The sequence below is a fragment of the Actinia tenebrosa genome, unplaced genomic scaffold (genome assembly GCF_029948245.1).
Source record: "Actinia tenebrosa isolate PJP-AT-01 unplaced genomic scaffold, QUT_ActTen_1.0 PGA_scaffold3__52_contigs__length_22856419, whole genome shotgun sequence".
NCBI classification, from domain to species: domain Eukaryota; kingdom Metazoa; phylum Cnidaria; class Anthozoa; order Actiniaria; family Actiniidae; genus Actinia; species Actinia tenebrosa.
Window position 1 is genome coordinate 11807737 of NW_028292580.1, and position 25238 is coordinate 11832974.

At 40.9% G+C, this 25238-nt stretch overlaps 1 protein-coding gene across 1 annotated transcript in view; it reads right to left on the bottom strand.

Annotated features, from left to right (window-relative positions):
• Positions 1–7: 7 nt before the first annotated feature.
• The window catches only part of LOC116304861 (cilia- and flagella-associated protein 54), a 38264-nt gene continuing 13033 nt past the window's right edge, over positions 8–25238 (bottom strand). Inside the window, exons 21-58 of the mRNA XM_031714648.2 lie at positions 24561–24703; positions 24156–24303; positions 23627–23782; positions 23427–23549; positions 22590–22890; positions 22161–22259; positions 19976–20102; positions 19527–19638; positions 19320–19433; positions 18770–18817; positions 18554–18658; positions 17609–17697; positions 16720–16938; positions 16267–16378; positions 15751–16011; positions 15391–15626; positions 14860–15233; positions 14310–14504; positions 13918–14005; positions 13310–13492; positions 12869–12935; positions 12234–12434; positions 11612–11698; positions 11120–11245; positions 10601–10657; positions 10198–10349; positions 9457–9584; positions 9227–9309; positions 7025–7112; positions 6243–6411; positions 5558–5909; positions 4985–5164; positions 4290–4554; positions 3912–4020; positions 2813–3570; positions 1673–1999; positions 834–1042; positions 8–288 (exon numbers count right to left, since the gene is read on the bottom strand). Coding sequence (XP_031570508.2) covers positions 157–288; positions 834–1042; positions 1673–1999; positions 2813–3570; positions 3912–4020; positions 4290–4554; positions 4985–5164; positions 5558–5909; positions 6243–6411; positions 7025–7112; positions 9227–9309; positions 9457–9584; positions 10198–10349; positions 10601–10657; positions 11120–11245; positions 11612–11698; positions 12234–12434; positions 12869–12935; positions 13310–13492; positions 13918–14005; positions 14310–14504; positions 14860–15233; positions 15391–15626; positions 15751–16011; positions 16267–16378; positions 16720–16938; positions 17609–17697; positions 18554–18658; positions 18770–18817; positions 19320–19433; positions 19527–19638; positions 19976–20102; positions 22161–22259; positions 22590–22890; positions 23427–23549; positions 23627–23782; positions 24156–24303; positions 24561–24703 — 6723 coding nt within the window. The 3' untranslated portion in view covers positions 8–156. The remainder of the gene's footprint in view (positions 289–833; positions 1043–1672; positions 2000–2812; positions 3571–3911; positions 4021–4289; positions 4555–4984; positions 5165–5557; positions 5910–6242; positions 6412–7024; positions 7113–9226; positions 9310–9456; positions 9585–10197; positions 10350–10600; positions 10658–11119; positions 11246–11611; positions 11699–12233; positions 12435–12868; positions 12936–13309; positions 13493–13917; positions 14006–14309; positions 14505–14859; positions 15234–15390; positions 15627–15750; positions 16012–16266; positions 16379–16719; positions 16939–17608; positions 17698–18553; positions 18659–18769; positions 18818–19319; positions 19434–19526; positions 19639–19975; positions 20103–22160; positions 22260–22589; positions 22891–23426; positions 23550–23626; positions 23783–24155; positions 24304–24560; positions 24704–25238) is intronic.

Consider the following 25238-nt stretch of genomic DNA (forward strand, 5'->3'; position numbering starts at 1 on the left):
GCTACCATTTTTCTAAAATAATTGCACTTTTTATTTTGCAAATTGGCAATTTTTTCACGCAATAAAAAAGAATAAAGCATCTCCAAAATACCAAAGGAGTAAAAAAAATACACTTCGTAAATTACAAAATTATGTGTCAAACGAAAGAAGGTGGATCTAGTATCCCTTGAAAATAGTGATTAACCAATTGAAAAAGGCTTCAGATGCCTTGGCTGTGTACCCTCGACATGGATCAAAGATGGCTTCTAGACATGCTATGTTCTGTAGGGTGACCTCAAAAGGAACGTCCTGCAAGGAAAACAGTATTAGAACATTACTGAGTATGAATCTCGGGGGCCTGTTTGCTTGAGGGCGTGTTTTAAGGCACAGACACACGGTGCAACATTGCGCGCAACATTGCAGGCAATGTTGCTGAAGTAGGATAGTTTTCTACTTCAGCAACGTTGCGTGCAGCAAATTGCACCGTGTGTCATGGCTCGCAACATAAATTGCACCGTGTGTCATAGCTTGCATCATCAATTGCATGCAACATTGCGCGCAATGCTGCAGCGTGTGTCCGTAGCTTTACGAGAGCACACATCACACGCGCACTTTCTATTGCTTCATTCTTATGCAAAATAAAGTTAATTGGAATTTGTAATTTACAAAAGAAATTTAAAAACTTGCTTGCTGTACTTTGTACAGTCTTAAAGAACTTGGAGATTTGGGGGAAACTTCTCGTTTGTCTGAGTTCTTTAATAAATTAAGCAAAAACATCTAAATTCCTCCCCGGGATGTTTGGTTCAAGTTCTCATGCAGGTCGGTCTTGGTGTATAAGAATAAGCGATCTATACCTTAGAAGCAACATCTTCAGGTGTTTTCATGATAGAATAGATATGTTCTAGATGCTCCTTTAGCTTGTTTCGTATGACATCTTCTCTTCTTTGCTTGGCTGACAAAGCACGTATCCCCACCGTACGCTTCTTACGAGCAGGAGCCACAGACTGGGGGCTTTTGGGGTCTTGCGACGCAGGAACGCTTAACTCTGTTCTGCTTTGACGACCTTATAAAGCACACAATATTTTAGTGAAAGCGGAGCTCTCATCATTCTTTCAATTGCAGCTTTGTTAGACCGCCCCAGCTTGGAAGTGGGCCAAAAGGCTCACGACTGACTATTGTCAAGTTACGCGACACCCCTTCTTTGTTAAAACCCGTTTTAATTTTTGATCTTGTTCTTCGTTCCTCATTCTCGGGAAACTAGGGGTAAAATTCTGTCGCTAGTTTCTCGCCGAGGATTTTTGTTTATTTGTTAAAACCCGTTTTAAATTGTGATCTTGTTCTTCCTTTCTCATCCTCGGCAACCCATGCAGGGGTAAAATTCTGCCGCTCGTTTCTCGCCGAGGATTTTCGTTTATTTGCTGAACGCAGGCTAAGAAAACATGAATGACATGGCATGTTCTACATCGTATTATACAAAATGGAACAGGGTTGAAGAGGGAAAAGTAACAAGGAAGTTGACGGAATGTATTGCTAGTCTAAGGCACGGTATACTGTTGTCTGATAGGGAGGTGTGAATATGTCAACGGGACGTCCAATTCGTACCATTACCGTGGCGTGTACAGTCAAGATTCTTCGCACACATACTAGGATTACTTACACACATAAAGGAAAGGTAAAAACGTTCTATCTTTACCTGCGATGTTTGCTTGAGGAGCTGGTTGTAACTCACTCTCAGCCAGCTCTAACGTGCTCATTAGCCCTTCATGTAAAGCCTGCACATCTGCTATGGGTAAGTACCGCAACCCAATCTTCAGATTATTGGTCCCTGCATTGGACGCCATGTTGAATGCCTTGGTGTTCATACCGTACATGAAGACCCACCCTTGACTTTGACTGCTGTCCTTGGTATCTTGAGGTGTCTGGGTGTCTACTGGTAACTGACCCCAATAGACAGACACCTCGAGGTCTCTTGCACTGGAAGGAGACATTCCCTGGACTACAGCAAAGTACTTGTAGGGATCTGAAAGATATACACAAAAGCCATTTTGAACTTTCATTAAGCGTCCATGCTTGGGGAATTGTCAAGTGCCGGCTAAATAGAGGTTGGTCGCCGAGTAGAGTTATGAATTAGCGCAACCCTCTTTAGGACTTAAGCAACTGGCCTCTAGAAGTTGGTCGCTTATTAATAGTTGAACGAATAATTGAGTTTCTAGTTTACCATCTAATATCGACCGATAAAAAATAAGATTAGGCATATCCCCTAAATGCGCTTGATATAAGTATCCTTTCTACGCCTATGTAAAACAGCAATCGTTAATAAACTACTTATTATTCGATTGTGGTCCCAAGATTCAAGTAGCATAAGTGTAGCTTCGGGTCCAGTATATCTGTAGAACGTAGAACATGATGGGTACAATTGATGGTTCTTACGGCGGCCATGTTGGAGGAACTTAAAAGAATTGTCAATGAATTATTTTGCTATATCCTCCAACATGGCCGCCGTGTCTTTCGTTATTTAATTCTCTTTGGAATGGTTGAAAACCATCAATAGTAAACAACGATAAAAGAAGTAGACTATGTAATTATGATTGAGGAATATAAAACATACGCGCAAGTGATATGAACTCGCTGGGAGCTGTAGACAAGAGAGAAGCAAGCTCGGGAATGGAGTGCTTTTCGAGTGCTCTACAGCTCCCAGCGTGTTCATATCACAGTGCAGACACTAATAACTAGCCGTTTTATATTTCTTTTATAAAACATTTTTGACGATTTTGCACGAGACTTATTTACGTACTCTGATATTTCATCATTTAGAATATCCATTTTCAGTTACCTTCGGCCTTTTCTGTCGGAGTTCGTGGCATCTCTGCTTCAGTCGGCTGAGTAACGAGCGTCTGAATAATAACCGGTAAAACCGGTAAAACTGGTAATGTTAGACCATCAATAGGATAGACCCCACAGCATTCCTCTGCATATGGTCCAAGCTCACTCCTTAAGAATCCATGAACCAAAGAAAGCTTTTGCGTCTTTCTACCACTAAACAGCGGTGCTATGGCCAAAGGATTCAAATCTTCCGTGCCCACTCCGAGGGCTTTGTACGAACACTGCCGACGAAGCATCGATAGATACCCGAGCATCTGAATCCAGGTCATTTTGACAGTGTTTGTGCCACTGACTTCGGTCCCGAGCGTGACTTGACCGTCTTTACCGACAAGTGAACTGGCACTAGGTACCACGTCATCAGTACCCAGAAGATCAAACAGCGCGAAGCTTGGTAACGACTCACCCAATTTCTTCATTTTCAACGCTGTAATTTCTGGATCACCGGTCAATAGTCCACAGCGGTGTTGCGCCATTGACACAAGCGCTGCAGCTCGTACCGCTGACCAGACAGCTCGTTTTTCTTTTTCGGATTCTTTGAGGACTTCTTTGCCTTCTTTACCCTTCTTAGACTTGGTTTTAGCTTCTTTTTTCTCAGCCTTGGCTGACTTGACTTCTTTTCGTAGATCAGGAGTCGGGGGAGCAGACGTTGTTTGCTTAACACTTTCCAAGTATATTGTGGCGACCTCCATGTAAGCCTGCTTCATCAGTCTTGAAAAAAAAGAAGTAATGTTCAAGCACAAGAAGGATTGATTGTCTGATCCAACATCCCAACACCGAGAAGTGAGTCGAAAACAAGAGGAATACCTAATTATGGCTTCTTATGCAAATCATTCATCATTCATCATTCATCTTTTTTTTTTCTTTTTTTTTTTGAAAAATTAAAATTAAAAAGTTGACCAAATTTTAATGATTTACGTTTTTCTTTGTTAAAATGTAAAGAGTTTGAGAAGCAATGATTTCGCGCGCTGTGTGTGGTTCAGGGTATTTAGTCGATTATCGTGCCGATTCACAGATATACAAAACATTACCTATGACTTTGGTTTTCTTACCCAAGATCATGGTCTGATAGAAATGTGTATTGGATCGCTTCAATAAAGGAGTTGGCTGCAATTCGCGGTGATATCAAACCAGCATTGAACATCCGCCTCTGTACTTGGCCTATAGTGGGTCAAAAAATAAACAAATCGAAAAAGAATAGGGTTATTTAAGTGAGGGGAAGTTTTTTGGCGTATCCATGTGCTATTCTAAATTTGTGCGCACTTTAGTCCACAATAAAGTTGTAAAAGAGAATAAGAATTTTTCTTTCAGAGAAACATTCAGAAAACAGACGTCCATTACAAAAAAAGTGCTATTTTAGATGGCTCTAGGCATGCGCAGTTGGTTTGCATTTCTTACACAAACAATTCAAATGATTCTCAACCTCTTACCAATACTGAACAGTATGTGTGCTCCAATGGGTTTCCGTCGGTAAGCAGACATGCGCACTAGTTCAAGAGCTAGTTTTAGTTCTCTCACGGCGTCACTCCATCTATGTGACATATTACAATTCTGATCTAGGGTACCACGTGATAACCCACGTCCCAGTCGAAGTTTAATCTCGACCAGCCAGTTGATCTGTTGTAGATAGATATTTCGTAGAGGCAGAACGGGGGATTTTAGTTTGCGGTCAATAGACTCTCCAAGATTGATTAGCTGTAGAAAGAGAGCAGAAGTTGGGATTGAAAGAACTTAAAACCAAGGGGGGGAGACTGTACTCTAAATGACTTCTGCATTTGAGGATGTAATAGACCCCTTGCATGTGACTGACGTCAAAGTAGCTCAATTTGGAGGAACAAAAGATTTTAAATCTCATGGGAATTGGAAACCTACTGTAATGTCCTCCAAATTGAGCTGCATTCCGACGTACTTCAAGGGGTCTATTGGATGGTATGCAATTTCTCGCTTTGCGATTGGCTCATTTTAAAGTCAGCACTGTCAACACGCTGTTTCCAAATCTTGAGAAACATGATACATACATTATGAGTAACTTGAACACCGTTTCGGGCACTACTCCTTCGTCGCAGCAAAGACGCACAAGAAACATGCTCATGGATGTATTAGAAACACAGTCATACAGACAAACCTGTTTAATAAGAATACTAGCTGCTTGCTGATAGGCTATAACAGGATCTCGCAGATGGGTCAAGTCTTTAGCGTAGCTGCCTTGTTTGTTGATATCAACGTACTGAGTCACAGCCAACATTAGCAGAAGTTCACCAGAATGGGACAGGGTTTGACATCGCTCCAAACGAACTATTATCTCCTGTACATGAATAAAGTCGTCGAAAAGTGTTATTTTATGACATTATACTTTACAATGTAAAATATATTAATGTTATTTACCGGCCAGGAGGTCCGGATAGGGAAAGACTGTGCCAGAGGTCTTGAATACACGTTTTCAAGACCGAGGGCACTGTTTTTCCCTATCCAGACAGACTATAGAACGGTAAATAACTTATTAATTTTTTTCCCGTATTTTTTTCTTGTTTTTGTAATCGTTTTGTTTTGCTGTTTAGCGCCAAAGGATACCGGACCGCGAGCGCGGGCAGATACTGAGAAAAATACCGCCCGCTCAAACAGCCAATCAGAACGCACGATTTTTTAGGATACCGGACTGGAAAAAAATAAAGATAAAATCTTTCTGTCGCACGCTTACCTCTAACTTGCTAACTAATGCATCAGAGATCTTTCCATTCTGTAGACTACATACAAAGTCAAGCAGGCCAAACTCTGCTGCCATCTCTACGTCACCAAAAGCTTCTGCCTCTTCAACCCCTTGTTTACAGTGATGTTCACAAGATCCTATACGAGCAGTGATGCTTCTAGCGGTACCCCCAAGTTTTCCCATACCACTGTCTTCTTCAATGAGGCTCTTTGCTAATGCTAGACGGCAGGTTAACCAGAGACGAGCGTCTAGACGGCTGCGGGCTTTTGACGTGAGGAAGTGATCGATGGTGGCGGTCGGGGAGATGGAACGTAAGGGACTGGCGTTGAACATGGATGGGGACCTTTATAAACACATATAAAATGTAACTATATTAACAAGGCATTTTTTTAATCAATTTTTTAAAGTAGTTACTGTAAAAACAACTTCATTTTTAGTAGTTTACTGTAAAAATAAAGGTTTTCCCCCCAGAAATTACTGTGAAAATAAACGTTTGTTTTTCAGCAGTTTTATAAACAAGTTTTTTAAAAAAATCTGCTATTTTTTCCGATTATCAACCAATCTCAGACTTCCATCATACCTCCCTCCCCCCTCCAATCCTCCCCCCCCCCCCCTCCCTCCTACCAGTGTTGTACCTTCTCTAAGTGTTTTACCATTATAGCTGACAGTGTCTTACCGCTTATCAGTGTCCAACTCGTTCAGCACAGCGGCATCTTCTAATGATCTCATAGCAGAGTACACAAGAGAACCTGCTGTGACCGCGTGGTATCGCTGAATAGAGATCCCAGATAACTCAAGTCTTGCAAGGACAAGAATCTCCAGATCTGATGGTGACACGTTGAAGGCTGTAGCAAGAAAAAACACGATATATATATACAAAACAAGACTCAATGCAAAATTGCCCATTTCAGAGCACTGACATTCCCTTGAGAATTGTTCTTATATGACGAACATGTTCAATATTTACGCATGAAAGAATCAACTCCGATGAGTGGCATCACATCATGGTCTGGAATGTGCACAACAAGCAACGAAGCTAAACAGGTCTATTTAAGGAAGACAAAACCATTCGCTAACATTTGATGACCCGTCTTAATGTCCGAAACCAAGAAGAACGTACCAAGGCGTCTCCTTCCCGAAGCACAAGAAAGAATCTTAACACTTTCGTGGTACAGAGGATGGACAGTGGGGATAATATGAGGGCCCTTATCATGGCTAAGGTATGAGAAAAAACCGCCCCCCTCCCCGCCTGAGTGATTCAGTTCCACAATCCTATTCTTCGATTGCACGTTACGTCATCTCGGCCATGATGGTGCCATTTAACAAAATATTTCTTATTAGCATCCATTGTGAACGGCACCACAATGGCCGCCATGTTTTTGTCTTTTGACTCTCTTGGGAATGCTTGCAACCCATCAATTCACCATGATGTAGTTACGAAAGTTGTGATGTACGTACCATCATGTTCTAGTTCCATCTCGTCGACTTCTTTGACAGCTTCGAAGACTTCTTCCAGGATAAGCTCAGCTACACTCAACAGAAAACCCTAAACAAGCAAAGCAAGACCTTAGATTTAATTAGTACAAGGGTTAATTACTTAGCTATGCATAAACAAAATCAACGTCATAATCATTATGATTATAAGAGCAACTAGGTTTTGAACATCTTTATCATGGTTATGATAGACTATTCTTCCTGTATATCATCATTGGTATCATGATAATAACTACCACCACAACCATCTTTAGTGTCACAATCCGTGGTATTATCTTTATCATCATTATTATCACCACCACCACCAATACTGCCATGCACCACGATCATCATCATTGGTATTATCATAATCACCACCACCACCAATACTGCCATGCACCACGATCACCATCATCATTGGTATTATCATAATCACCACCACCACCAATACTGCCATGCACCACGATCACCATCATCATTGGTATTATCATAATCACCACCACCACCAATACTGCCATGCACCATGATCATCATCATCATTTGTATTATCATAATAAACACCACCACCACCAATACTGCCATGCACCACGATCATCATCATCATTGGTATTATCATAATCACCACCACCACCAATACTGCCATGCACCACGATCACCATCATCATTGGTATTATCATAATCACCACCACCACCAATACTGCCATGCACCACGATCACCATCATCATTGGTATTATCATAATCACCACCACCACCACCAATACTGCCATGCACCCCGATCATCATCATCATTGGTATTATCATAATCACCACCACCACCAATACTGCCATGCACCACGATCACCATCATCATTGGTATTATCATAATCACCACCACCACCAATACTGCCATGCACCCCGATCATCATCATCATTGGTATTATCATAATCACCACCACCACCAATACTGCCATGCACCACGATCATCATCATCATTGGTATTATCATAATCACCACCACCACCAATACTGCCATGCACCCCGATCACCATCATCATTGGTATTATCATAATCACCACCACCACCAATACTGCCATGCACCACGATCATCATCATCATTGGTATTATCATAATCACCACCACCACCAATACTGCCATGCACCACGATCATCATCATCATTGGTATTATCATAATCACCACTACCACCACCAATACTGCCATGCACCACGATCACCATCATCATTGGTATTATCATAATCACCACCACCACCAATACTGCCATGCACCACGATCATCATCATCATTGGTATTATCATAATCACCACCACCACCAATACTGCCATGCACCACGATCATCATCATCATTGGTATTATCATAATCACCACCACCACCAATACTGCCATGCACCACGATCATCATCATCATTGGTATTATCATAATCACCACCACCACCACCAATACTGCCATGCACCACGATCATCATCATCATTGGTATTATCATAATCACCACCACTACCACCAATACTGCCATGCACCACGATCATCATCATCATTGGTATTATCATAATCACCACCACCACCAATACTGCCATGCACCACGATCATCATCATCATTGGTATTATCATAATCACCACCACCACCAATACTGCCATGCACCACGATCACCATCATCATTGGTATTATCATAATCACCACCACCACCAATACTGCCATGCACCACGATCATCATCATCATTGGTATTATCATAATCACCACCACCACCACCAATACTGCCATGCACCACGATCATCATCATCATTGGTATTATCATAATCACCACCACCACCACCAATACTGCCATGCACCACGATCACCATCATCATTGGTATTATCATAATCACCACCACCACCACCAATACTGCCATGCACCACGATCACCATCATCATTGGTATTATCATAATCACCACCACCACCAATACTGCCATGCACCACGATCATCATCATCATTGGTATTATCATAATCACCACCACCACCAATACTGCCATGCACCACGATCACCATCATCATTGGTATCATCATCCGTGGTATCACCTTCATCATCATCATCACCACCACTATCACTACAAACACCACGATCATCATCATAGGTATCCATACATCATTACAAAGGTATTCTTAATTTTTTTCATAGTAGTGAAGATTTACCAACTAGTAAGCACATCTTACCTTATAAGCTTCAGGACTGGCATCGGCTTCAATAATCCTCTTCGATGGAAGTAGTGTGGGGCTCTTAACAGTTAAGGTGTCGTCTGGAAAAGAATAAGTAAAGATAGACGATCAACGATCACCTCCATTGGAAATGAAGATATGGAACAGTTGGGGAAGGGATTTGTGAATTGAACTAAACCAAGCGGGGTCAAAAACAAACCTCTTACCTTTTCGGGGTCAAAACTTACCAGATTTCTTTGGCTTTCCGAGTTTCTTGCCAAGTTGAAGTAACGGGGGAGCAGCTCCGAGAGCAATCTGCGCATTTTCTTCGGCTTCGGCATCTGCTTCTGCTTTCTCGACATAAAACCGATCCAACCTGAAGGATAAGCACAGAATATATGACTGTTAATCGTGTGTGAAAATATTTACCGCTTCAACACAAGTAACGGGAACAGCAGCAGCAGCAGTACTAAAGCACCGACAGTTAGAGCGCCAGCAATAATAGCACAGTTAAAGCACAACTGAGAACACCAATGGCATTAATGGCGCCAGCGCTGCAGTAGTAAGCAACAATAGCAACAACGACAGCAGCATCAGCACCAATTCAGTGTGTGTAACCATGTGACTCAAAATCCCTCGTGATATGAATAACGATGAAGCAACCGCCATGTTGGTTGATCTAACAAGAGAACCTAATGAGGAATGCTTTGTCATCGTTAACCACGTTGGTGGTTATGATGTAACACATGCTTTATGATGCACATGCTTTATATCCTAAAACTAACGTGTTTTTGTAGGTTGGATCCATATTATATGACAAATGCGGAATCAACAACCTTGATTTTACTTTTCCCCAAGCTTTTGGGCTTAATGCCCATCGTCAGGGAAGATGTGTTTGACTACTTTTTTATTCATCAATAGCAACAGCAGCAGCGAAGGGACTGACAAAGACAACGACAAAAGCATCATTAACAAGGGCATCTACTCACTCTTCTCGCATATTTAAAGGAATAGCATAGATAGACGTTGCCATGGTGATCAACAAATGCACATAGGCTATCTTCAAGCGACTGGACAGTTGTGGTCCATATAATTTTGCAAGTTGTGGGGGCAGACGATACTCAAGTAGGTCGTTCATAACCTGTTACAAAGAAATTATAATTAGACTGTCCTTAACATTCTTTGAAAGGGTGACGTAGCAGTAGTGTACTCGCCACTCACCTCTGGGTCTCGAGTTTAATATCTTTATTCCAGAGTTTTTCTCCAGGTTCTCTGATTTTCTTTACTCCGCAAGGTTATTTCAAGGCTTGACTTCACCAACCACTTCCTCCACCAACCCCACAACCCCTCCCACCCTAAAAAACTTCCAGAATCGAAAATCTTTTAACCTACCTCTAGGTTGCTTGCATCGGTGAGCGGTTTGTTATTAGCATAGGTGGTTTTGGTTTTCTGGAAGATGAAAATATAACATCAGATAATCGTAGAAAGTAACAGTACACTAAAATCTCTCTCTTCGTTCAGCTTTGCTCACACACTAAAATCACAATAAACATCCTTCGATTCAGACAAACTCGCCATCATTGCGCATTCTGTTAATAACAGAAATATCAAATCTTTGTTATCAGTGGTAATTCAAAGGAGTACTTCGACGATACGGCGGCCATCTTGAATCGCAAGGCATTATGTGGCGTACAGGGGGCAAATAAAGCTTTGTTACAGTAATGACGTCGATTGATATTAACAGCTGCCCACAAGAGAATACAACAAAGATGGATTAAGACGGCACATCGATCACCTTTACCCATAAAAGAAAGACAAACACACGAAACTTTTTTTTTCCGGTACAGTCCGTCTTATACATCGGACGCGCCATTATTTATTCTTCGCAATTGTTTATTCCGAGTAATTTACCTTATTTTTGGTCTCAACAGATCTAAGACCATCATGGCCTGCTCGAGGTAGTCGTTCGCCGTGCAGTAGATCAGACAGTACTGTAATGGCTTGTGAATATAATCCTAGGTCTGTCAGCACACGTGCCTTGAAAGATAAAGAGAAACGAATCATAACGACACAAAAATCCAAAATCCATATGAAAGTTTGTTTGAATTAGGGCAGGGGGGAGGGGAGAAAGGGAGGGGGGAGTGGAGGGCATATACCACATCTTAGCCATTGTATTTCTCATATATTAAAAAACGGAGAGAAGTGAGTGAGGGAGGGAGGGAGGGGGGGGGGGGGGGGGGGGGAGGAGGCTCACATCTAAGAAGCGAATTTACTTTTCGGGCCATTTTATTACTTATATATTAAAGCACCGCGGGGTGGACAGGCACCCTACTTAAATCCTTCTACAAAACGTTGAATCTGAATTACTATGATATATAACATTTCCATAGGTATAAAAGTTACCCTAAGTATACGAATATCCACTGTGCGTTGCACGTCTCTGCACACGTAACTGGTAAAGTATAGACACAAGGTGATTAATGGGAGAACCTATGAAAAAAGAAAAGAATAGGAAAGGAAATAAATATCAGTATCATAGCGTTTGACTTCTAGCTCTTGGTATCTCTCATCGAAATCTGTTTAAGAAATAAAATAGCTTTAATTGTTTTATCATATAGCAGCAAAAAAAAAAAAAAAAGAAAATACTAAGCCCTAATACTAAGCCTAAGTTTTTTTTTCAATAATGAGAATATGTGGACCGCGTGGCACTTTTGAAATACATGAAGATATAGAATATAGATAAGTTATAGTGCTTGGGAACGAGGTTATTCAATGGTGTTTTCTTGCACTTCTTTGTAAAACAGGCTGCGCGCGAGGGTGTCTTCAGCAACGCACTCTGTTCAGTAACACAGTTCAATCCAACCAATCTGGTCGAGCGTAGCGAGGTGGAAATATGACAAAACAACGAGACATATGGATTGAAACAATGGAGTTTTCCCTGTAGTCTAGCAGTCAAGTACTTCAGCAGGATTTTAATATCTCAGTCATTCTCATGGAGAATAGTCCATGTAGAAAAAAAACTCACTTTTAAATAGTGCCTAGAACGCGCAAGTTCCTCAGTCACCCAAGTCAGAGCAGCCACCACAGACCGTCCATCACTTCGAAACACGTCTGATAGGAGATCAACTCCTGGAAGAAGTTCCTTGACCTCAAACCCGGAACCGACGTCATACAAGGCGTAGTCTTTGTCTGCTGTGGGGTGGGGTAAGGAGGTGTGGAATAGAGCCTAATTGAATAGACACAACAAACAGTTAGAATAGATAATTACAGCCATTCTCAATCATATGCGTCCTCTAGCGATTGTTTCTGTATCGACGAAAAAAGTCTTGGTGGACGTCAATCACAAGGCGTTTCCATAACATTGTCGGAAAACACAAAGCTGTAAGGGCATGTGCCTATAGAATGTCATGGAAACGCCTTGATTGACGTCCACCAAAAGCTTCTTCGTCGCGACAGAAACAATCGCTAGAGCGGCGCGCGTGATTGAGAATGGCTGTAAAGGGATGAGGCTCTGTATTTTACACAAGGAACAAATTCAACATCGGGCGTATTCTTTATCTATTATGGAGTAAATAGGTTAGACATTAGAGATGGACTGAACAAAATTATCGAAAAATGCGCAGTTACACCAGTATCAACAAGTAGCCATGTTTGAGATACCTTAAAAAGTGTGGCAGAGAGTAGACAGCACTCTTGGCGAAGACCAAGGTTAGATGTATGAACATACCTGTACAAAAACAAAAATAATTGGTAATAATTCCTAATAACAAGCCGTCACCATGCCTCATGGCTTGGTAAGCGATGTACTTTCAAAAGAACCATGACCTACAGTGATCGTTACGGTACTATGTAGTAATATATTGCAGTATAACATAACTAATATATTGGAATAGGTTAATTGGTTGTCAACGTAAATACCTGCGGACCGTGACTGCGAACACTTTATATTTCCTTGTTTGTATCTAACATAGCAGTTATTCTCGTTTTTAGCGCAAGAGTAATGCTTCTCCTAACACTTCTCTCGTGTTATGCAACCCCTGCGTTTTATATTTGCGCATAGAACGCGTTTCCTATATATTTGTTAATACATGAGAAACTTACTGAGCGATGTTAGAAGCAAGTAAAGCAGCCAACAAACAGCCCCAGATGCCACATCTTTGTAGGAACACCTCAGAAGGACTGATGTCTTGACCTTGAGCAGAAGCAATATCTCTCCAATTCTTCAGCGAATCAGATGTGTTGAGAATGTTGTCTAAGGCTTCAGCCCACCACTTGTACGCCATTCTGATGAATAATTATGTGGCAGTTATTCTAGTGGTGTTTGCTGACGATTACCGCGAAGGTCTGGAAGTAATTTTGCACGAGGAAGGAGGAAGGAGAGGTGGAAGAGAGGAAGAGAGGAAGAGAGGAAGAGAGGAAGAGAGGAAGAGAGGAAGAGAGGAAGAGAGGAAGAGAGGAAGAGAGGAAGAGAGGAAGAGAGGAAGAGAGGAAGAGAGGAAGAGAGGAGGAGAGAAGGAGAGGAAGAGACAAACTAGAGGATGGAAAAGAAGAAGAGGTGGGAGGAAATTAAGGAGAAGCAGAAAGAGAAGATGTAGAATGGGGCGAAGGAGAAGATGGAGGGGATGGAAGAGAAAGACAAGATGGATGATGAGGGAAGGAGGAGATGGGTTAGGAAGGAGAAGGAAATAAAACACATCACAAACATATACCTGATATTCCCACTATGGAACATGATGCTTCCAAGTTCATGCATAGCTTGAGCTGCAAGACCACGCTGCTGTCGACTTTGAAGCATTTCTAACACAACAAAATCAAAACGCTAGTCAGATATAAAACGAGTTTTAAATAGAAGACCGCAAGACTCAAGACATGTCTCATTCATACACTCGTTCTGACCACCCCTAGACCTGACCCAAAGCTATGATGCATCTCTATTTACTTCTGTACGCCTAAGAAATATGTCGCAAGTCCCTGTTTTTGTTTTAGACACATCCCCTCCCCCGTGCTTTTTTATTTCTGACTGTGCATTAATTCCTATCTCATCACTTTCCCCATCACTATCCCGTGTCCCATTCTCTTGCTATTGCCTATATTGTCTTACCGATGGTCTTATCATATGAAGAGATCACCACAGCTAGCTGTGATGGCTGTAGTGTGTATGTAGTGATGTCCTCTACTGATTCATACGCCTGGTCTGTCAGATCAGTAGGCACATCTGTTGGTGGTTTGACCTGGGTGGGTACAAAACCAACACGTGATGATCCACGACGTAAAAGATGATGGCTGCCACCAGAACCTGATAAAAATATCAACAGTCATCAGAACAAGGATTAGTTAGAACGATCAAGCAATAAAATTAGTGAGGAAGGAAGAGACGGGGTGAGCGGATGACAGAGGGAGGAAAAAAGAGGGTGGGTGGGCGATGAGTGAGTGGATGATCAACTGAAGAAAGGAGGGAGGGGTGAAGGAAGTGGGTGGGTGGGCGATGAGCGAGTGAATGATCAACTGAAGAAAGGAGGAAGGAATGAATGAAGGAAAGAGCCAGGGAGAGGAGGGAGTGATCTAAAGAAGTTAAACAAATAGAAACTACTGGTGTCCCCTATATGCTGGTATAAGACAATAAGAGACCAAAGATCATTATAAGTCTATACCTTTCTGTTGTCCTGCGAGATAACACAACAGCAGTTGTCTGCTGTGCTCAAGTACCCTTGCTGTATGGTGCTTGATGTCTAATGCCTCATGTAGATTGCTCAGACTCTCATTAATATCTATAGGCACCGAGATAAGACGCAACGCCTCCGTACTGCCGCTGTACACATCATGTCCAATAGGATCCAGATGGACCGCAGGCTCAATCGCTTCGTACTCAGCAGGAACTATAACGATTTCCTCAGCCACGCCCGTTTCCTTGGATACCTTGATGACTGGCTGGCTTGCCGAAGGTCCATCATGCTCTTTGATTCGATCGGCGAGTTTCCGTTGAGCTACGATTAGCATGGGAAGTACAGATTCAGCGTAGCGACTCCTGTTAGACAAAGAAACAAAAATACGGAATAAGACAATATTGTTGGTTCATATAAACCAAGACTAAGTTCGCTTTTGGTGAGGTCATTAAATATGGCGGCGATGACGTCACATCCACGTCAAGGGTTCTAGTTACGTTTAGAAAAAAATAATCCTACCTTGACAATGCGTTAAACCGCAATATAATATCAACAACTCGCTCCGATTTGCCTTCATAGAACATCATTTCAGCAGCGTAAAGTACAAGCCTCTTGACCCAACGCATGTCCAGTGTGGTGTTGTTATCCAATGGGATCTCAAAGCGAAGGCTGGAGCCGCCCTTCTCTTCCTCTATACCTGCCATCAGCCCTGAATCTTGGGTTATCTCAACATCACCTTTCTTGACCTTGTCGTGCTTTTAAAGAAAGAAAACACATAGATATAGACGACGCGACTTCAAGACGCATGGCGTACTGTAGTAATGTCGGCGTTCTTTCAGGAAGTTCATATCTGGTTTCAAATGTTTGATAAAAACATACCTTTTTATTTTGTTCATTGTCCAGTTTAATATCCCCTTGCAGATGTACGATCATGTCCATCAAGCAATCCACTGCAGTGTAAAATGGCTTCCACAGGGCCCCCCTCAGGATGTCAATATCTGCCTTAACCTCCCCCTGTGGATCATCAGTTAGTCTTAGAATTCCTGCTACTACTCGGATCAAGACGGCTTGGGTCGTGTTCCACAGGCGACGACAGGCGTTTTGTAACATAGTCCAGTATTTACCACGATGAGCCAGGACCTGGAGAAAAGTAGAAATTAAAAAACGAAAAAATAGAGAAAAAAACTGGAAAAATGAGAAACGAAAAAATGGAAAATAAAAAAACAATGAATAGAAAACCATTATAGTGTTGAAAAAAGCACAGGATTTTTTTTGTGGTAACCCTTGGGGGTGCGGTAGGGGAAGAAAACAAATAAACATCATCAAGTTAGAAAAATATAAAATGCATTGACCAGGTTAATATCAATATGATTAATATCAAAAAGTTCAACTTACGATAGCGCGAGTAAGGTTGGAAAATGCATTCCCTAAGTAGACAAGTGGAGATTTATGAGTTGTTCCACCCTCCTTGTCGCTGGTAGTTACAGCAGTTACACGACTTCCAGACCTTAGGGATATACAACGATCAGGTACATTTAGTGCGGTATGTGATATGATTACTAGCTACTTCTTTCTTAGTGCGTCTCAGTAAAAACGTATCAGGGGTGTATCGAGGTGTCGGTCATGGGGGATGGGGGTTGGTAGACAAACGTACCATTTTCCCGCCAATACACAAGCGTACGCGTTTCATGTTTAGAGTTTCCCGACATATCTTGGAGTTTAGTAAAGCGTTTTGGGTAGTTGACCCCGTAACTACTGCTCCCTCCCCCATCGCTACGCCTCTGTACGGATAACTCACTAATAACGTCAACTAAAAAATAATAATAATACAGAAGCCAGTTTATTTACCTTCCAACATCTGCTTGTGTTAGAGCTTGTGATGCACGCTGCGTGCGCGCAGTTTGTGTTGTGGTCACCGCTGGTGAAGCATAGGGAGGAATCTCCATGACTGATCCACTAAACCCCATGGTCTGGTCAGGAGAATCGCGATGTGACGTACCAGCCCACGATATGATGAGGGTACCGCATGTAGAGAAGCTAAACCAATCAGGATCCATTTGAGATGGTCTAATATGGAATTGAAATAATAATATTGAATAAAATGTAGCTAGTTTGAATAATATTCCTCCCCACTCTCACCCCCTAATAATGTTTTCTTATCCACTGATATCCTTCCGACGTCTGACAATGATGATTTCAGTGTCGCAAGAATATTCAACTGTCCCGCAAAGTATAACAGTATTAAAACACCTTTATGGAAATCAAACCCGCTATTTTTTTGTTTCGGTTGGTTTGTAGATATGAGAAATGATAAGACCGTCATGGACTTATCATAAAGTCTGTTATGATGGTGTTTTTTTAAAATTTTTTGTGGCGTGAAGTGACTAGGAATATTCCTTTCCCCTCCTCCCTGGATTATATATGTTTTCTAAGGTTACACCCCGCTCCGTGCATCTGTTTGTGCCTTTGCTCTTTGTGCTTGTGCTGGGCGTTTTTTATACCCCTAAAACGCGCTCGTGCAGGTTGCAAACTTGACAACATCAGTTTTCTCGTTTAGACTGAGCACAATTTGCGCTTAGCACATTTTTCCCACGGGGGTACGTGCTCCCTGGCGAAGAGATGCGCTGTGAGAGTTGTTTGTGTTGTGATAACCGTTAATATTGAATGTTTCAAAACTCAGTGGTTTTGCATATCTCTTTAAACATTGTTGAAATACAGTATTGATCATGTTTTCTACCCATAAACTGCGTTCTCCTTATCGCTTCCAGAAGCATCAATCTTCTCCAAGAAAACCTCGAGATTACAACCCGAAGTCATCATATTAAGCTGAACAAGAAATAAAAAGACAATTACATAGGAAGTCTTGAGGTAGTGTTTATCCGGTTTTCTTTTAGAAGAGGGGAGGGGAAGGGGTTGGGGGGGGGGGGGGGGGTGGGAAGAGGGATTCACTGGAGTAATAGGCACAAAAGACACAATACACAATTACATAGGAAGTCTTGAGGAAGTGTTTATCCGGTTTTCTTTTAGAAGAGGGGAGGGGAAGGGGAAGGGGGTGGGGGTGGGAAGAGGGATTCACTGGAGTAATAGGACGTTTGCATGATCGCGTCATTTAACTACCACTACCAAAATGCTTCGCGAATTTTCTTTCTTATTCAAATTTGTATTCCCTCCTGAAAATAGAATTACAACTGATGCTAATTAACTGAACAAATAAAAGTGCGCAAGGTAATCTGGTAGTGGTAGTAAAAGACGCTATATTGCAAGTTACCTATTCGAAATGCTCAATTAAAATATATATATAAACAAAAGACAAAGCAATGATCTTTGTCAATCAGACATATCTAGTCTAATCTTTTCTCAGATACCCTAATTAAGAAAACTAACTAATAACTAATAACTGAAGCTAGACCTTCAACAGTCCTTATGGACGGACCATAGACTTTTGATGGGGGGATTGGGGGATTGGGGGATTGTAATTTTTTTTACGTCCTCATGGCTGTGCGCTTGAAATTTTTTTTTGGATTTTGCCCAAACACCCCTCCCCCTCTCCCCTTAAAAATCTAATGGTCCGTCCCTTATTTTCGAACTCTCATTTTGGCTAACGAATCTTCTGACTTACTATGTAAGTCATACTATGCCATCATGTTCATCAAAGAACGATCATTTATTTTTGGAGTTTTACCTGGACTTTCCACGGTAGTTCTTCTTTACTGACGGACCTCAGCTTCTTTCGTCTGTTACAAGATCTCCAATAATCTGGCAAGACATTCTGTAGCCTTTCTGCAGCCTTAAATAAGTCAATTCATCAAAACTTCAAGTCAAAAGTCAAAACATCAATTCAGCATATTTTTAATTGATTTTCGTGATTCAACGAGAATGGGTTTCTATGAAAACGTACCATGTGGACCGTAATATCTTCTTCTGTTTTACCCTTTAACTTGCCCGTCTGTCAAGACAAAATGAATCGATGAGATTAGAGCAAATTTCGTTTGACTGTAAAAAGCGTACGATGCAGGAAATAATATTTTGATTATGACAAGAAGATGATGATAATAATAATAATAATAAAGAGAATTTTATATAGCGTCAATATCGCCTGGCTTCAACAACGCTTTACGATATATTGATCATGAGAATGACATCGAATGAGATGATGATAATGATGATTACTACAACGATAGAGATGATGATGATTATAATGATAGGAATAATGATGATGGCATTTATGATGATAATGACAATAATAATAATAATAATAACTTTATTTCTTGTGATGGCAATAATGGTGATGATGATGATCGGGATTGTAATAATGAGATCGATAACCAAAAAAAAAAAAAAAAAAACAAAAAAAAAACAACAAACAAAACAAAATAAAAAACGAAACGGAACGAAACGGAACGAAACGAAACAAAATGGTGGCTAAAAAAAACGAAAAAACCGCTTACCCTCCTCAGGGACATTAGCAGTGACTTTGGTTTGGACTGAGGTGGTCTGGCTGTTTCTAGTTTAGTTCGTACGCGCACTTCGTCTGGATCAAGTTCATCACCTTTCCTTGTGCTCTGGAAAAAGATATTTGTTTTCTTCTCTTCACATTATTATAATCATATAGCAATTCATACAATGTAAAAAGTACGGACTGAACTAGGACCTACCTTTCCAAATTCTACAATAGCAGTGGCAAATCGTTTTATTTTCTCGTCTTCTTGAACGGTTGGGGCCATGCGTACTACTGTGGGTTTGTTGGCCAGGACCATTTCGTTTCTCCTGCACGGTGATAAAATGAATTAATGTCAATATGACGAAAATTATTTTCATCATCATCATCATCATCATCATCATCATCCAGCACCATGTCCATCACCGCCACCACCACCATCATCCTCATCATCACCATGTCCATCACCACCACCACCACCACAGCCGTCATCATCATCATCACCATCATCCTCGCCACGTCCATCACCACCACCACCACCATCATCATCGCCTCGCCACTACCACCACCATTTTCACCATAATCACTATAATCAGTATCATAACTAGCATTATCTCCACCACCATTATTATCACCATCAGCATTCTCGCTAACATTAATAAGTACCTGATGATCCAAGTCATAGCATCATTAGACCATTCCAAACTTGTCTCAATGTGTCCTTCATCAATCGCTTTACCCACCACTTGAACAACGAACTCAAGAAATCGAGTACGACGCTTGAACTTAAGAACTAAACATAAAACACATATCAAAATGAATTTTAAACTATCTTTACTGCAAAATTTGAACAGGGTTTAAGTTTACCTTACGCGTTTGAATTTTCATACCAAAAAATCAAATTCTGATGATTGCAACGCTTTAACATTGCAGAGGAAAAAGGTAAAATAAAAACTTGAGTAATAAATGGAAATGTTGATTTTATTGGAATCATACGTTTGTACACTTTGGGCATGCAGTAGAGTGGTGGATAAAATGCAAAAGGCAAGATAATGTTTATAGAGCATGTACGTGCTACGTCATAACTGCCATCTTGGTTGACGATAACAAAGCATTCCTCACTAGCTTCTCTTGTTTGATCAACTAACATTGCGCCAGTGCCATTGTTATTCATATCTCAAGGGATTTAGAGTCACATGGTTGCAAACACTCCATTGCTCATCAATACACCACATATATTAAGTTTTTGATCCATAATGCATAAATTCTCTTACTTCATAAGTTCAAGGTGAGCATGCTAAATTGTATTTCCATGAGTTACAGACAGGTGAAAAAATGGTTTTGTTTTTTTTTTTTGCCAAAGAAAATCACCCATCAGAAACGGTGAAGTCGCCAGTGTCCCAGTGATTTACAGCCAATATAATAACCACACATAACTGGATTCTAATGATGCCATCACTGAAGCAGGGCGTACCCCCTTATATGATAAGAGGACAGAAAGGAAGAGCCAGAAGAACAAGAGATTGAATGAAGAATTTTTTAATTGCAGCTGAAATTTAGGATCTAGATGAAAGAAAGAAATGCACACATCGTTGGTTTCGAGATTAAACTGAATAACAATTTAAAGGCTGGAAAATAAGAATAAGGACGAGGACAAGGACACGTATAAGAAAGAAAGAAAAGATAAAACCAATATCAAAACCATGATAGTAGCTTCAATCGAGATCAAATAAGAATAGAGTAAAAAGGGAAAACAGTAGTAAAGCCATCAGAAAAGAACAGAAGAAAGGAATGAAGTGAGAAAACAGTGTACTCTCATGGTAGGTATTCACTTACGAAAGTCTCAGCATAGAGAGTACGTAGGAATAAAAGAAAGAATGGAAGGAAGGAAGGAAGGAAGGAAGGACGGAAGGAAGGAAGGACGGAAGGAAGGAAGGAAGGAAGGACGGAAGGACGGAAGGACGGAAGGACGGAAGGACGGAAGGAAGGAAGGAAGGAAGGAAACAGCAGGCTCACTACAGGCCTTTATTTATACGAGCAGGAGTAGCTCAGTTGGTTAGTTGCCAGCCTTCAAAGCGAGAGATCCTCAGGATCTCTTCTCAACGTCTCTTTAGACTTCTCCCTAATCCATGTAGCTTCAAGATCAGGTTTGAATACTCCGCCTTACAAAAGAGCACTCATGAAGAGAGGGGTAAGTACCCACCGTCAGCTCCTGGTAGACCAGCTACTAGCTGAAGGAACACTGACGTAAATTATAAGTTATATCATCAATGATGACATAGAGAAAAAGCGCAGACTCACGATAGATATTCAGTATCCGCGTACTCATCATGGGTGACATTAGGTTCATCATCAGAATGAATAGTGCTGGCATAATCATTCAGTTGCCAGTCATAAAGAAAACTCCAGCCTGATAAGTATATATAGAACAGAAAGATTGTATAGATAAGACTTTTAGTAATGAATATTAAACACAAAATAGAGAGGACAAAACACATACAAAAAGAAGTACGAAAGAAACATTGTCAGCATAAACCATAAACATTGATGTACAGTGATGACCAGCTGACCTTTACCGTTCAACTAAAGAAGAGAAAAGAATCGCTTATACGCGCGCGATTTGTTAGAACAAACTAGTCAGTTAAGGTTTAAGGAATACATGGAAATTAGTAAACCAAGTGCTCTCAAAATTTGGATATCTTGTACTAAAAGGCACCACTATTGGGCCATTTATTTAGACGCGTAAAGCCACCTCTACCCAACCTAACCCCACCTCAATACAACCCCTTCTCTTGTAAATAGATTCACTTATGATGTGCAATACTGCATCAAATTCCATGCATTATCTTACCTTCTCTGTATGCTTCGGCTGCTGGTAAACTGGCTACGTATGAATGCAGGATGTTTGGATCTTCCGATCCACTCAACTCATCATCTTCGCGATGCAACGCTACAAGGAAAAGTCAATGTCAAAAATTGCGATGATGATAATAATGATGATTACAGTTTTTATAAATGCCGAATTTATATACCACGCATCTCAACAAGCCTCAAAACTCTTTGCTTTTTCAGAAGCAAAGCAATGCTTTATTTGATTGGTATTCAACAACCATGACAATGAGACTCGTTATTAAAACGCACATTATTATTCCTGCTATTATTCCTGATGGGTTACCTCTGGCCCATCGGAGCGAGAAAGACTGAGGATACCTTGTCCTTCCCACAGGAAGCCCAGAAAGAATTTAAGAGGAAACCAGAAGCGCACTATTTATAAACCTACCTTTCTGGCTCAGCTTAGTTATATAAGCCTCCAAAGACTTCAGTTCCTCATTCTGACCATCATGACTAGAGTTTAAATCCTTGTCCAATCCTTTCCCTTTTCCTCCTTTCAGTTTGGGTTTCAGTTTCTTCTTATTCTTGGGGGGTGGTTGCCCCACTGTGTTGGCGGTTGCTATGGCAGCAGCTGCGTGCATTGACGTCATGGTGTTAGCACTGTCAGGTGCTGTTTCAAGGTGAAGCATTTTCTTGCCCAGTTCGACTATGGCACCACTCAGGGCCTTCTCACCCCAGTTGTATAAGGTCTGTCAAAGATACGGAAGAGAAATCCAATAAAGTCAGGTACAAAAGATTCAACACTATTGGGCAACAAAAAATCAAACAACAAAAACAAAAAATACGGACATGGCGTAATGCAAATAACCAATTATTATCGCATGAAACATAAAATTGACCCCGCAAAGACCAATAGGATCAAAGGTGGTGTAGCGGTAGTCTACACGTCTCTCATCTTTGCGGTCGATCTTAGGTTCGATTCCTGGACTTGGCATCACATGTTTGCAGAGTTTGTTAGGTTTCTCCCTTGACTTAAAGGTATTTCTCTTATTTCTCGAGTTTTCCTCCATCCCGCGCAAAACCCAACACTCTAATTAAATTCTAATTCGATCTGTGAGTTAGCCGTGTCCTGACTTTGATCAAAACAAAACGTTGGTTAGCGGTATCGATATTTTTAAATATATTATCAACTATATAGGTGGAGGTTTTGTGAGCACCTCCTAATGGAACACAAAAAATGGCGCAATAAAAAATATTAAATTATTATTTTTAATTATTTAGTTACCTTAGCAATAAAATACGTCATAGTTGCAATCATATGTGACAGACTTTCCGTTGCAGAGGTTTGTCTACGATGACGAGTGAGTGACGGGACCTCTTGCAGCACCGCGTGACAACGAAGCAAGATCTGATAAAGTAACACAATACATATCAATAAAGGTTAAAACACATACAAACGAAATATGTTTGGTCACGTGTTGGCACCTGTATGACCGGTTTAGCCGGTATCTGTTGTTGCACCATGGGGGCCAATAGTCCATAACACTGGACTATAGCTTGTAGGCACATCGCCGTGTCGTTAAGCCAGCCTGCTACTTGAATGGCCAGCAGAAGTCTCTCGCACTCGTGTAAGCGAGCAACCTTTATAAGAAACATCATTAAAGCTTATAAATAGATTTTGCTAATTTACAGTTTTGTTGAAAGAAATGTTTTAACATTCCATTTGCATTTGATCATATAAGATGAAAGATGAAATGCCAAGGGAATGGAGGGAAATCAAGAAAAGCAGAGAAAGGGTGAATACGGGTTACAAAGGTTCAAACTTAATAAGAACAAGAGGATACGAGACGGAAAAAAGCAGGGAATTCGGAAGAGAAAGAGAAGAAAAAAATCTTGAAGTGCACTGTCCCCCCCCCCCCTCCCCTCCCCTCACCAAAAAAAACAACAGTTTTTCCTATAAAATTTCTGGGAAAAAAGAAGTATATTCGAGAACTTCTCAATCATTAATGCTAACCTGACCATTGTAGAGAGGACCATTGTCACATAACGAGTTACAATACAGACAATTTTCCCTGACGCTGAGGTCAACGGAGATGAAAACTGACTGTAGAAACAGACGAATCAATACTGACGATGATCGTTGAAGCTTGTCCTCATCCAATCTATGAGACAAAACAAACAGAAAAGCTATAAAACAAGATGTTAATACCCTATTATAGGGCTACAATAAACTCCTTGCATTGATTTCCTAGAAGAATATTTCTGGGGGACAAAACAATAAACAATAGGCCGTCTTTTCTTATGCAAAAAAAAAAGAATCCAATGTTTTGTCCCCCAGAACAACTTCTTTAGGGACTCTTTAGGGACTCTTTAGGGACTCTTTAGGGACTCTAATACACACTTTTGTGACTAGACTTACACTTTGAGCCTAATCACCAAATCCTGTCCTGTTTTCTCGATTCTCTTCTCCTCTTCAGATGGTTTGGGGTCGGTAACAAAATGATTCCACAACACAGAACATGCTGATTTAGCTACAGATGGGATGCCAGCAGTGTATGCAATCTGTATTACAAGATATAACCACATATTAAAGGGTTACACTATAGAAAGCCTGCAAAACATACTTTTGTTAACTCTATAAGTCAAAGGATTTGTCATAATATATGGATTGGAAAAAGGTAGAATGTAATGGAAAATTGCCTTTCTAGTAACCCTCTTGAAATCCTAATAATTTTGGTGCTCCTCTTCGTATCCCCCCCCCCCCCCCCCCTAAATTGAAGAAAATGATAAAATATATGTTCTCTGAGCATCCAATTAACGGTTTTGCTGCGTCCAATATTGCCTTACAATATTGCTGCCTCTTTCATAGTCAAATAACACCCTCCCCAAACAACACTAACAACTCATAATCTATTAATGCTCTCCTAGTTCTAGGGAAGGTGTGCTTTTATTATTGGGATAGCTGGGGGATTCGCAGTAAATTGGGTTAGGGTTGTAGCCATCCCCCCTTTGAGCATGCAATTCATGACCCTCCTATTAATTCATCAAGGAAACACCTTTGTCAAAATAAAAAGGTCTGACCCTTCGAAAAAGTTAC